At 40.3% G+C, this 14,122-nt stretch overlaps 1 protein-coding gene across 1 annotated transcript in view; it reads left to right on the top strand.

Annotated features, from left to right (window-relative positions):
* Positions 1–14,122, top strand: part of SPIDR (scaffold protein involved in DNA repair) — a 493,368-nt gene that overhangs the window by 96,233 nt on the left and 383,013 nt on the right. The window contains exons 5-6 of the mRNA XM_036263912.1: positions 5,922–6,182; positions 12,468–12,718. Of these exons, the coding sequence (XP_036119805.1) occupies positions 5,958–6,182; positions 12,468–12,718 (476 nt within the window). The 5' untranslated portion in view covers positions 5,922–5,957. The remainder of the gene's footprint in view (positions 1–5,921; positions 6,183–12,467; positions 12,719–14,122) is intronic.

Below are 14,122 nucleotides of genomic sequence, written 5' to 3'. Positions count from 1 at the left end.
TATTTTTTTTTTTTTTTTTTTACCAGCTGGGTATTTAGCTACAAAAGTATCATTTAAAAATAAGGAAGTGATCATTCATTACTAATATTCCACTGTTGACCTTTGTGTGTCCTTTTTATAAATTTTAGAATTAAAAGCTTTAGTTTCTGAGAGAGCAGTGATTCATCTAGCTAATTTGTTTCATTTGTTACTGCGGTAGCTTTACCACAGAGACACTGCTTAGTCTTGCAATTAGACTGACTTCTTTTTTACTTTGTTAGTAGACATAGGTTTTATCTAGGGAGGCTCTATACATGTAGACTTTTATACATGGAATTAGATTAAGATTTGATTTATAGGAAAAGGGACACTTCAATTCAAGGGTAGCTCTTTAATTATTCAGGGAAGTCACAAGAATCTTTCCTGAACAATAAATTCCTTTTTTTTTTTTTTTTTGGTTAATTCCCACCTGAGGACATTTTTTCATTGATTTTTAGATAGAGATGGAGAGAGAAATTGATGTGAGAGAGACATATTGATTGGGTGCCTCCTGCACGACCCCTACAGGGGCTGGGATTGAACCCTGAACACCTCAGTCTGCAGACCGACGCTCTTAACTGCTGAGCCAAACTGATCAGGGCCAATTCCCTATTTTTGATGGGTATGTTGATTTATCTTTTGCAAAAGAATATGTGTGCTCTCTCTCCAAACACACACACCAGATCTGCAGGCTTCTACACTATTGTTTGTATTATTGTTTCTTGATTCTTTTTTTATTTTTAATTTCTTTTTCTTTATTGATTTTAGAGAGAGAGAGGAAGGGAGAGGGAGAGAGAGATAGAAACATCGACAAGAGAGAGAACATCGATTGGCCGCCTCCTGCATGCCCCCCACTGGGAATTGGGCTCATAACCTGGGCATGTACCCTGACTGGGAATCGAACTGGCAACCTCTTGGTGCATGGGTCAATGCTCAACCACGAGCCACACTGGCCGGGCTTGTCTCCTGTTTCTTTTTTTTTTTTTATCCTCACCCGAGGATATTTTTCCATTTTTTGTACAGATAGAGTGGGAGAGAGAAAGGAGAGAGAGAGAAACATCGACGTGAAGGGACACATCGAGTGGCTGCCACCCGCACAACCAACCAGGGCCGGGGACAAACTGCAACCAAAGTACGTGCCCGTAGCGGGAACCGAACCTGGGTCTCTCCGGACCGCAGGCCGACGCTCTAACCACTGAGCCAGGGCTCCTGTTTCTTAATGTGCACTCTAAATTTTCATTTGTCTGGACTTGTCTGTGTATCTTAAGTATCCATTGTACTTTCCTGCCTTATATGCTTTGTTCTCTCTGTTCTCATCTTCATCTGTTAATAATTTTCCAGTCCTTTGAAACCCAGTAGAGGTTTTATTTCTTCCAGTGTGTCTGCTAATTTCAGATTAGCCAGAAATAAAGGCTTCATTGTTTCCCCATTCGGAACATTTAGTGTGAGCCATACTTAAAGCATCTCCTTTATTTGATTTCAAGCTCTTTATGGAACTATGTCTCACTAAATTTCTATCTTGCATTAAACCTTACACATAGTGCATACAGAATTAATAATTGTTTAATGGAACATTTTCTCTATTTGGAGATATTTAGCACATAGGTTAAGCTTCTTGGTTGCAAGTAACAGGAAACAAATCTACCTAGTTTAAGAGTAAGATGAAATTTTTGGATTCATGCTAGTGTATCCTGAGGAATCTAAAAGGTGGAAGGTAAGCTGGGCCTCAGGGCAGCTATGGGACCCTCATAAGCACAAACTTGGGATCTTTCATTTAGAGATTTATTATTAGTGTGTCTTAGCTTGCGCTTCTCAGACACTGTATCTCTAATTTAGAATCTGAAGAAAATGATTCTGATTGGCTCAGCTTTGAATAATTGTCTACCTTAGGCCAATTATGATAGACACATGGCTGCTTAGACATGAGAGGCCACTCCTGTGACAGCTGAGAGGTTGCAGGCTGTCCTCTCCATGGATAGGTGGATGGTGCCCTGAAAAGAAGAGTCAGGAATAAATTATGACACATGTCTACCATCGCATACAGTATTGCTAACTTTTGGAAATTCAATCAACATTGAACACTTTATTGCAAGTGGCTTCAGCCACAGACAGGTTAGAATGTTGTCGTGGCCTTTGGTGACTGATTTCACAAGAACTACTCCTTGCTCATATCGTAATCTTGTGGTTTGTGATATGTAATCACTAATTTAGGAGACTCCTAGTTCTGAAGTCCATTGAAGAAAAAGAATCATAATATTAATAATTTTATTATATTTTAAACTTTAGCAAATTATGATCTTAGCTACATAGTCACTGTTTGACTCTGTGAATTTGACTACTGCAATACTTTTCCTGCTATCAAAGATCTTAATTTATTCTAATGTATTATTTCTATAACTGGACTGTATACCTGAATGAAGTAATCTTACATGAAAATTTTAAAGGGGTAGCATTCTTTAGTTGTCCAAAGGAAACAGGAGAAAATATTGGAAAATATAAGTGTTTTAAAAGAAAAAAAAATTAAATCTTTATTTTGGTACTTGAAATCTAGCATTGGAGTAAAGTAATCCAATTTCTGATAAAATGATTTGGTATAGAATAAAAATTTTCAAGGAAAAATAATTTTGCCCAAGTACATTGGATTACTGTGTGGCATTCGGCAATCTACCAGTAATAATAATGGTTAAAATGTCTTTGGTTGAGAAAATAATTTTTTTTTTATCCTCACTCGACATTTTTCCATTTTTTGTTCAGATAGAGTGGGAGGGAGAGAGAGGAAGAGAGAGAGAAAGAGAAACATCGACATGAAAGGGGCACATTAAGTGGCTGCCACCCACACGACCAACCAGGGCCGGGGACAAACTGCAACTGAGGTACATGCCCTTAGCGGGAACCGAACCCGGGACTCTCTGGACCGCAGGCCGGTGCTCTAACCGCTAAGCCAAACTGGCCAGGGCGGTTGAGGAAACTTTTTAAAGATATTAGAATGGATGTCAATTTTATGGAGTGGTTCTTCCTCTGTCACTTTTTATTTATTTTTAAAATTTCAGTTACATTTTACATTCAGTATTATTTTGTATTCCTGTCACTTTTAAATTGTAAATTTTCTGATGACGTTCTATCTTTGCAACACACAGATCCAAGTAATTAAAAAGTAATTGTCTCTCCTACTAGAAACATGGGGAAAGTATAGAAATAAGCAGTTCACTGAAGAAGAAATTTGAAGAGCCAATAAACAAGTGCAAAGATGATAAGCCCTATGAATAATCATGGTATACAAATTTAAACAAGGATGAAATGCCATTTTATACCTGTCAGATAAAAATTAAAAAGTGTCAGAAGACTGCCATAGACTGAGTTGTGTCCCATCCACCCTATTCCAAATCCATATGTTGAAACCAAAACTCTCAATGTGATAATATTTGAAGGTGGGGCCTTTGGGAAATGATTGGGTGAGGTGGGCGCCTTCATGATGGGATTATTGCTTTTATAAGAACAGACATGAGGGAGACTCTCTGTGTGTCTCTCTCTGTTTCTCTCTGACACAGCATGAAAGTGGCGATCCACCAGACAGGAAGAGAGCTTTCGCCAGGAAATGAATTGACTGGCACCTTGATCCTGGCCTTCCTAACCTCCACAGAAATAAATGTCTGTTTTTTAAGCAGTCTAGTCTATGTTTTTTTTGTTATGGCAACCTGAGCAGACAATGGGTGGACATTGGTATGAGAAGTGGGGTACTGTTGTAACAAATACTTTAAAGTGAGGAAGTGGCTTTGGAACTGAGTAATGGGTAGAGGCTGGAAGAGTTTCAGGAGCAAACGCTGAGATTGCCGTGAAGGGCCTGCTACGGTCACTCTCAGGAGAGCTCAGAAGGAAAAGATGGTATTTTGATATATTTGGTTAAATAAAATATGTTACTATAGTTCATTTTACCTCTTTTATTTTCTTAATTTGGCTACTAGAAAATTTAAAGTTACGTATGTTTCTTGCATTGGACAGCATTGAAATAGAGCTACGTGTATGAACATGGATAAATATAACAAATATAATATTGGTGAAAAGGGTTGTGTTGAGATGACACCATTTTATAATTTAATATAAAATATGAAAGCTTACAAAGTAATACTGTGCAATATTTGTATGTGTGTGATTAAAAAATAAAAACAGAATGTGATTCAGGAGAGAGTTTCCTCAAGGAAGGAAGAACATGGAAACAGAAAAAGAAATACAAGCAATTTCAACTGCATCATTAAAAAGATACTAAACAAAATTTGTATCATGTTAATATTTGATGAAGGATGATAGGGTGGTGATGGGTCTATGCATTTTTATATATTTTTAAAATACTTTTCTGTGTGTTTGAAATATTTAATAATAAATAGTCAGTATCTGTAACTCCTAAAATATTGCTAAATAATTTTTCCTATTTGGGTTAAACTGAGGAATGGGAGAGTCAGCAAAGTAACTTGTCCAAAGTCACAAAACAAAGAGCTGCACTGTGATTCAAAACTAGGTCTTTCTCATTCCAAAACCTATAGCTCTTCTTTCTCCTTAGTCTGATATTACAGTATAAAGATAAAGTGTAGATAAATCTGAGCTTGTGAATCTGCAGGGTCCTCTGACCTGTCTTTGATTTTTTTCCCCCTTCTGTTCCCCATTCCCGGCACCCACATCTGTACACAGGCAAACGTGCGCGCACATGTGCACACACACACTCACCCACACACACACACACACCATTCTCTCTCAAAGAAGATGAGTTCTTGACTGCCAGGCTGGGGCCCAAAAGCTGATTTCTGGTCAGCTGTAGTTCTTCTGTGTGTCCATGTGAGGAGACTTCCTCCACATTCATCTTGAGTTGTGGAGTTCTAAAATATAGTATCCTAAAATGATGGCTTCTAGTTATCTTTTTCTAAATGTGTTTGTTATGCCTTTTCTTTCTTGTTAGAAATTCCTATGTGAAGAACACATGATTTGCTCTGCAAGTTAAGGCATTATTTGTCTTTCTGATTGACTGTTAAAAACATTATTTGTTGTGTTTTGGTTTGTTTATTTTTCTGTCAGTGGATTTAATGGCAGGGGGCTGAGGTGGAGCACCCACATGCTGCTGCTGCTTTTCTAGTAGCATGGGGGGGGGCGCCTGTGGGTGGGGTGGGCCATGGAGCACAGAGTTGACTGGTGGGGCAGAGGGACATTCAGGGGACCCAAGACATGGGGGATTGTTGGGCAGCATGGGAATCACCTCTACCCCCAGCAGGTGATCAGGAATGTAGAGTGGCCCTGAGGCTGGTGTGGATGTGCTTGCCCCCTTTCCCCAGGTTCTGAGGAGCTTGCTCACACCCACTGTTCCTACCCCTTGTCCCTAACTCCTGACCTAGGCCGAGGAATCTGGGACAAACGGAAGGACCACTCTTCTTCCTTCCTTTGGGACTCGGTCTCACAGACAGAAGCTAGCTCAGGCAGGGCCAGTGGTGGCTGGGAACAGTCACATGTGAGTGTTCAGTGTTGGTGATTGAAGAATGTAGCAGGGCCTGTGGCCAGGAATGTGAGGCTGAGGCCTATGATCCTGAAGTCCTTCTCATGTGGGGTCAGGCGATGGGAAGGTGGGAAGGGGCCCGGGGTTAGAGCTTGTGGTGATTCACCCACTTGCCAGTAGCCCTCCTTCAGGAAGCACACTCTCTTTGTCAGCTCATCTGCTTCTACTGGGCCTTGGCTGCCATAAGAGAGGGGGATGGACTGGGGCTTCTGGCTCTCGATCTCTTGCAGCAGCAGTGTGAAGATTAGGCAGGCGTCCCGGAGCTCATCGCTGTGAACCAGTTGCATCTGGCTCCCACAGAAGACATCCAGGATGAGACTGTCTTGTGCATTGCAGAACTTCATGTTTTTGTGATCTGTTGTCATAGGTCAGGTCCAGCTCTGACTCCTCCGGGTTAAAGAACATGCCGGGCTTCTTGGTCATCATCTTGGTGTACATGGCCTCGTTGACCTGCACTCGTATCATCAGCTCATTGCACTCGCACTGCTTCTGGAAGATGTCTCCAGCCATGTTGGGGAACTGCAAATGCACCTCGACCTTGTGCTTCTTTAGGCCTTTGCCACAGCGCAGGATGAAGGGCACCCCATCCTACCTCTCGTGCTCCACAAAGAGGATAACAGCTGCAAAGGTGGTAGTGTGTGGACCTATGGGGCACTATGGGGTCATCCAGGTACCCTTTGGCAGCCTTGCCCTCTCCATTGGGACTCCCCACATACTGACCCAAGACCATATTTTTCACTCTGAGAAAACATTTCAACATGACCTTCTCATCGCAGATGTCCTCTCAGTCAGTGGAGGCCATTTTCTTCCAGAGCCATCAGACACGCATCTGTAGCAGGTAGTTCTGCATCACACCCCAGATGATCCCAAAATCATCCAAGTAGCTCTCTCGGCCCTCAGTACCAAAGGGCTTCTTGAAGGTGAGGATGACGCAGGCACCATTGTCCTGGTTCCAGATGATGCTGAAGATCCTGTTGGCAAACCTCAGCACCATGAGGTTCTGGACCATCTACCTTGTCCATTCAGTAGATCTGATCTTCACAGAACAGGGAGGAGATGGAGTTGGATAGCCGAGCTGTGCAGGTCCCTCCCAGAGGGCTTGTCCACAATGACACAGTTGCAGCCTGTATGACTCATGCAGGTCTTTCAGATGTTCTTGGTGATGGCTTCATAGATGGTTGGGGCAAGGCCAGGTAGAAGAAGCGGTTGGCCTGTGATCCCCGGCAGAGGGAGTTCATGTGGCTGTTGAGATGCTCATAGGACGCTGTTGTACTGGCCAGCCACGTAGGAGTTGTGGGCAAAGAACTCCTTGGGCTTCTCCTCTGAGATGGCCTTGAAGAATGTCCACCACCATGAGGCGGGAGTGGGCATAGCCCATTGTGAAGGTGTTTTCAGGCAGAAGGCCATCCCGGACCACCATATGGTACGGTAGATCTTCTTGGCCAGGTTACCTTATGGACCCATGATGATGAAGCTATGTGTTGTGGACTGATGGAAGGCATCACTCTTCCCACAGGATCCCACATTCCTGGGTCCGGCTCAGGGCTGCCAGCACCCCCTGTGGAGCTCACAGCCCTGGAGTTCCTGGCTGTTTCTAGGACCTGAGACCTGCAGGTGCATTTAAAATATGTTTTTATTGATTTTTTTTTTAGAGAGAGAGGAAGGAAGAGAGAGATACAAACATCAGTGTGAGAGAAACATTGATCTTGGCTGCCTCCTGCACACCCCGTACTGGGGATGAAGCCCGCAATCTGGGCATGTGCCCTGACTGGGAATTGAACCTGGACCTCCCAGTTCATGGGATGACGACGTGCAATCCACTGAGCCATACTGGCTGGGCCTGCAGGTTTCATTTAACCAGCAAGGCCGTGCACCTTGCCAAGGAGATGTACAGTGAGGCCTCCACCTGTCCTGTTCTTCATTGTCCTTTTATAGAGATCCTCTTAGAAATACCAAAATATAATATAGAATTAAAAATGTAAAATTTACTCAGAAGAGGGGATGGGGGGTGGGGAGGTGGGAAGAGATAAACCACAGAACTTATATGCATGTATGCATGACCAATGGACATGGACAACTAAGCCGGGGACAGGGTGGAGGGGGGTGGGTGGGGGGTGCAAATGGGGTAAAAAGGTAAAATATCTGTAACAAAAAAATAAATAAAAATTCATAAAAAAAAAAATGTAAAATTTAAAACCCAAAATACTTGTAGTAACTACTATAGGGTTGAAAAATGATAGCTGACATTTACTAAATGCTTAATGTGTCAGGTATTATCATATCTCCAACTTGAAGATAAGGAAGCAAAGATATAGAAAAGTAAATTGCCAAGGAAATCTGATAGTGAAGGGCCGGGCTGACCCTGGGACAATGTCATCTGACTCTGCCTTTATTGGTTAAAGACTTTCTGGGCCCCAAATGATCTTTCTTTTCTATTCCTATATCTGCTGCATATACAATGTATCGGGTTATCCATAAATTGCTTTGTATTTTTAATTTAGTTTTTACTTTTCAGTTTTGAAATTGATTGTAATGTAAGTATGCAAGAGCAAGGATAGACTTGAAAATTTCTTTGTATTAACTATAGCAGCTTAGATACCATGTGGTTAGTAGCCATCCAATAGATTCTTATTTATTAGCTAGTACTTGTTAAAGAAGTGACGGCCTAAACCAACAATACCTAAAATTTATTGTCATGGATTGATGGTAAAAACTTCCAAAGTACTACGTAAGCTTCTATAACATTTTACCAGTCATACTGCTATTAAATTCTTCACTGAGGAAATTTGTTGTTGGGATTGGAGGACATACTAGAGTCTGGAGTACATTTATATTTTCATGACATTAACTTAAAGTTTGTAATACCATTCACCTTCTTTGATGTGTAGCTGAGCAAATGTATCTTTTTATGATGTCCCTTCTATAAAATAAAATAAAATAAAATAAAATAAGCATATCTAAACTTCCAAAAGATTTGTTGTTTACTTTTTTCACTTCACCTTTTATTTATTCTGTTTTGTTAAAGACTGTTTTTAGAGCAGTTTTAGGTTTATATTAAAATTAAGAGGAAGGTATAGAGATTTTCCATAGAATCCTTGTCCCCACACATGCATAGCTTCTTGCATTGTCAACATCACTTGCCATAATGGTACATTTTTTACCAAGGTTAAACTTAGATTGACATATCATAATCACCCAAAGTCCATAGTTTACCTTAGGGTTTACTCTTGATATCATACATTCCTTGGGTACGGACATACATATAATGAATGACATTACCCATCATTATAATGTCATACATAGTTTTCACTGCCCTAAAAGCCCTCTGTGTTCCAGCTATTCATCCTACTTTCCCTACCACCACCCCTGGCAACCACTGATCTTTTTACTATCTCCATAGTTTTGCCTTTTCCAGAATGTCATATAGTTGGAATCATACAATATGTAGCCTCTTTGGATTGGCTTCTTTCACTTAGTACTATGCATTTAAGGTCACTCCATGTTTTTCATGGCTCAGTAGCTCTTTCTTTTCAGTGCTGAGTCATATTCTGATGTCTGGGTGTACCACAGTTTATTTATCCATTCACCCACAGAGGCCATTTTGGGTACTTCCAAGTGTTGGCAATTATGAATAAAGCTATGAATATCCATGTTCTGATGTTTACGCCAGCATGAATCCTTAACTCCTTTGGGTAAAGGCCAAGGAATGATTGCTGCATTGTATGGTAGGGAGTACAATTAGTTTTGTAGAAACTTCCAAACGGTATTGCAGAGTTGTTGTAACATTTTGTACTATTTATTCTTCAAAGCATATTATTTTCATGCTTCCATGGATTTCTTATATGTATGCAATCTCTTTTTTTCTCAAATTCAAACACGTTTCTGTCTCGTATCACCTGAATACTGCTTAAATGTTGATGGTATTTCTAAGATTCCAACCTGGACATTCTCTCCTTATTTTTACAGAATTTCCAAGAATAGCCTTCTCCTACTCTCATACCTCCACACGCTGTTTCTGTTTTTATAATTCCTGAAGTTATATTTTCATCCCACATCGCTTTCTGAAACTTCAGACCTGTAGACCAGTTTTACCTCAGCTGCTCTGTAGGCATCACAGTGTTATCATGAAAACTACATTTGGTATTAGCAGCCACTCCTCTTCAGATGTTTTTCCTGAATTGGCCTTTTTGATAAATGCACCTCTCTTTACTTGTGTCACCAGCCAGATGCTTGGGGTCTTCTTTGATTCTGCCTTCACTTTAATTTCTAACACCCGAGAGTCCCAAAGTGTTGTTATCTCTTTCCTCATTTTCTTTCAAGTCCACCTCTCTATCCCTACTACCACTCACATCATCTTTATGTCTTACTTTGGTTATGGAAGAAGATCCTTCTAGCTAGCTGCTTTCCCCACCCACAGGCTTGAGTACCTTCTCTCTCTCATATCAGAGACAATTTTTTGGAGTGTTGTTTGGGTGATCATTCCATAATGACATCTGTTGTTGTTAGACCCTGTTAATGCCATTTGCTACACCATTGTCTCAGAATAAAGTCAAACGCCCTCCCGTGGTCTGCAAGGCCCTTCTGCAGCCTTCTCTCTGCTGCTGTTGGTAGAATTTCCTGCATGAGCTCTGTTCTTTCGGCCTCATATTTATGGTCCTTTTATTCCTTTTCCCTGGAATTCCTTTTCTCCTTTCTGCCTACTTAACTTACACTTAGCTTTCAGCTTATTCAAGTGGCAGGTTTTTCTTCTTCCCTTCTCCTGTGTCCCACCGGCGTTGTTTTTCCTCATATGTCTTCGCCGTGGACTCTGAGCAATATTTCAATGATAGTATTTCTGTCATGTTTTATATAACTTTTTTTTTTCTTTCTGATCTTCCCATCGTGACAAAGTGCTGTGTCCCCTTCACTTCTGCATGTGATTTTCTATCATAGGTGACATGAGGTTGGTTATTTTTTGGCATTTTTCTATGACAGTGGTTTTCAGCTGGGGGTGATTTAGTGCCCCAGGACTCGTTTGGCAATGTCTGGAGACATTTTTGATAGTCATGATTTGTGGGTAGAGGCCAAACAGGCTGCTAAACAACCCTACAGTGCACAGTTCCCCACTACATTGTCTAGCCCAAAAGGGCAACAGTCCTGAGGTTGAGAAACCCTGTTCTAGGATGAAATGCAAAACTTTTGGGAACTAAATTTAAAGATATTTCATTAAAACAGAAGAATTTAAATTTGGAGTTATCAAGTAATGTATAAAAGTTTTCAGTGTCTGGGAACTTAATTTTCAAACTAAGCTATTCTGTTTGTTTTTATGGCCTATTGTTAATATTTATTCAGAAGCTGTGTTGAAGGGAGACATGTGACCCCAGCGCAGGTTAATGGGCTAGCAGCTGCCTCCAGTAGTTTAGGCATACGATTGAGATTGTGACAAGGGCAGAGGAACTAAGCTGTTCATTTGAGTTTTTTCACTTTTTTTTTTTTTTTTTTTTTTTAGGAGATGTGTGATGGGTGACATTCTTTTTAAGCTCTTAAAAAGGATGTCATTATAAAATCATTTGAAAGGCCAAATGTGATAAACCTTTGTGTTATATAGATAGCAAGTGATGAAAATGTTAGTGCTACTCTGCATGCACCAGTGCTCACGCCTGCACACGCACCCACACATGATAACCCTTACATACTGCAGCCTCTTTACTCTCTAGCAGAGGCCCCTTTCAATTCCAGTGACACAGTCCATGTCGATCCATCAGAATAGACAGGGCTCCTCATCCTGGTACAGAACATCCACTTAACTAAATATACAATTTACATTTAGTAAATTTAAAATGTAGAGGCTACAGATACCCTGAAAAATTAGAATGTTAAAGGATAAATTTTTGCTGGCATTGAAACTATATGGGACTGACTTGCAAAACCAAGTGATGGGAAAATAGAATATCTACCACACTTAAGGGTTTTAGTGTGTATCTGGGCAAAGACAGAAAACATCACAGGAGAAAGTTTTGATTCTCCTCTCCAGTTAAGCTTATGTGCTATGAGTTTCTGTTTATAATCCAGTTTTCAAAATCTTATATTGGTAGTTTGGAAATTTGACTAGGGGAAAGAAGAAATGTTAGGAAAAAGAGACAATGACTTAATATTCTTACATAGTTCCTGATGATATTAGCAATTTAAAACTAGTCTCTGGCCCAGCCAGTTTGGCTCAGTGGTTGAGCGTCAACCCATGCACCAGGAGGTCGCCGTTTTGATTCCTGGTCAGGACACATGCCCAGGTTGTGGGCCTGATCCCCAGCAGGGGGCATGCAGGAGGTGGCCAGTCAAATCAATGTTCTCTCTCATCGATATTTCTATCTCTCTCTCTCCCTTTCCCTTCCTCTATCTCTAAAATCAATAATAAAAAAAAGAAAATTAAAAATCTAGTCTTTGGAAAATATTATATTGAATTTGTGCTGGAAAAGTCTAGTTTTCATCTTTGTCCTTAGAGGCAGTTTTCTTTGGTTTATAACACATACTGAATATTATTTACCTCACATTAAATTTCAAAATACATTTTTTTCCTCATAGGTATTAGATTATAGTGACTGTCATCAGCCATTGAGATTGATGTTATTAGCTCAGTTTTCAACTGACTATATAGCACATTTTAGTTAGTTTACTGAAGGAAGATTGAATATTTGTACCTAATTTGGTGGATTCTGTGAGAGAATGTCTGCTTGCAACTGGTTTAATTTCATCTTGTCTTTGGTTATATGATTTGATACTTTGTGTCAAAATAGAAGTTTAAACTACTGTATGTGCAGAGTTTAAGATATTGTATGTACAAAGTTATTTATTATAAGGGAGTAGAATAATAGGCATGTATAAATATGTACTTGAATAAGTTCTTCAAATTTAATTGCATTTTTCTTAATTTTTTCAGACAAGTTCTACAGAAATCTTGGAGTATTCATCAGATAGCGAAAATAAAGATGACCCAGAGAATGTCTTGTCCATTGATTCAGAATCCTGTCACAACTACCACATGGATCTTGGATCAGGTGGAAGACAGGTTATGGAGAGAAGGATAATCCCAAGGGTGAAATCTACAGATAACATTTTGTATACACCCCAGAAACAGGTGAAGTTGCCCAGGACTCCTGAAAATTCAGCAAAGAAGAAGAAACTTTCAAGGTTAGAATACACATTTTTAAATACTTTTTAAAGTTTTTCTTTTTTCTTTCACAACCCAAATATCTAAAATGTTAATTAAAAATTGCTTACTTGCTTATTTAGGAAGGAAAATTGAGAGTATGAAATTGAAATTTCTCTAATTAATCATGGAAGTCTTAAGTTCTGGAGATAACTCATGGAATTGCTCACGCAAGTTGAGCATTCGGTTTCAGTCATAACCAGCTTATGTGACTGCTTTTCTTCATGGAGATTGGGTTTATCAAATTATATTGAACATAAGTGTTTCAGGTGATGTCTTAGACAATAAGACAATTAAATGACTGTTTTCAAGTAACTTGTAGTCTAAAGAGAGAAATAGAAATAAATATAGACTATATTGCTTTAATGAATATAGTTACAGGGAAGCACTTGGAAATACAAAGATGTATGAGAGAGCAAAGACTCATGGACAAGAAACTGGCTGGTGTGTGGGTAAGAGGTGTACTATAGAGGGGGATGTGTCTCAACCCTGTGTAATCCCTGGTCTCTTTGTGTTTTAAATTAGAACAAAAGAATAGCCCTGGCCGGTTTGGCTCAGCGGTTAGAGCGTCGACCTGCGGTCCTGAGAGACCCGGGATCGGTTCCCGCTAAGGGCGCGTACCTCGGTTGCAGTTTGTCCCCAGCCCTGGTCGGTCGTGTGGGTGGCAGCCACTCGATGTGTCCCTTTCACATCGATGTTTCTCTCTCTCTCTCTCTCTGTTCCTCTCTCTCCCTCCCACTCTACCTGAACAAAAAAATGGGAAAATGTCCTCGGGTGAGGATAAAAAAAAAAAAAAAAGAATAAAACTAGCCCTGGCCAGTTTGGCTCAGTGTTTAGAGCATTGGCCTGTGGAATGAAGAGTTGTGGGTTTGATTCCAGTCAAGGGCACGTACCTTGGTTGTGATTTGGTCCCCAGCCCTGGTCTGGGTCGTACGGGTGGCAACTAGTCGATATTTCTCTCTCTCCCTCCCATTCTGTTTGAAAATAATAATTTTTAAAAAGAATAAAACCAAAAACCCAGTGAAAATGAGAAGGCAGATTTGTGGAAAGCACTGTCACAAAAGAAAACTTAATAGAGAGTTTCAAGGAAAAATGGTTTTCAGTAGAAAGAACAAATGTGTCAATGAAGAGCACAATTTTTCTATCTGTTTAGGATATGTCTCCATCAAGACATACCAAGTATGATGGTGCACGCTGAGACTCCAAGGGTAATGTTAGTGGACTAGTAGGAAAGAAGCCAGGGACCATGGCTCACGGAGTACCCAAAATTCAAAGAGTGCATATAGTTTTGTGACTCCTCTGCTAGGAGCTGGGATTCAAGGCAGGAAGGTGGGGAGCTTAGCTGCTAGTGGACTGAAAGGAATCCAGTGTCTAAAGACATTTCA

The sequence above is a fragment of the Molossus molossus genome, unplaced genomic scaffold (genome assembly GCF_014108415.1).
Source record: "Molossus molossus isolate mMolMol1 unplaced genomic scaffold, mMolMol1.p scaffold_m16_p_16, whole genome shotgun sequence".
Taxonomy (NCBI): domain Eukaryota; kingdom Metazoa; phylum Chordata; class Mammalia; order Chiroptera; family Molossidae; genus Molossus; species Molossus molossus.
The sequence above is the reverse complement of the archived record's forward strand: the minus strand, read 5'-3'. Positions and strand labels throughout refer to the sequence as shown.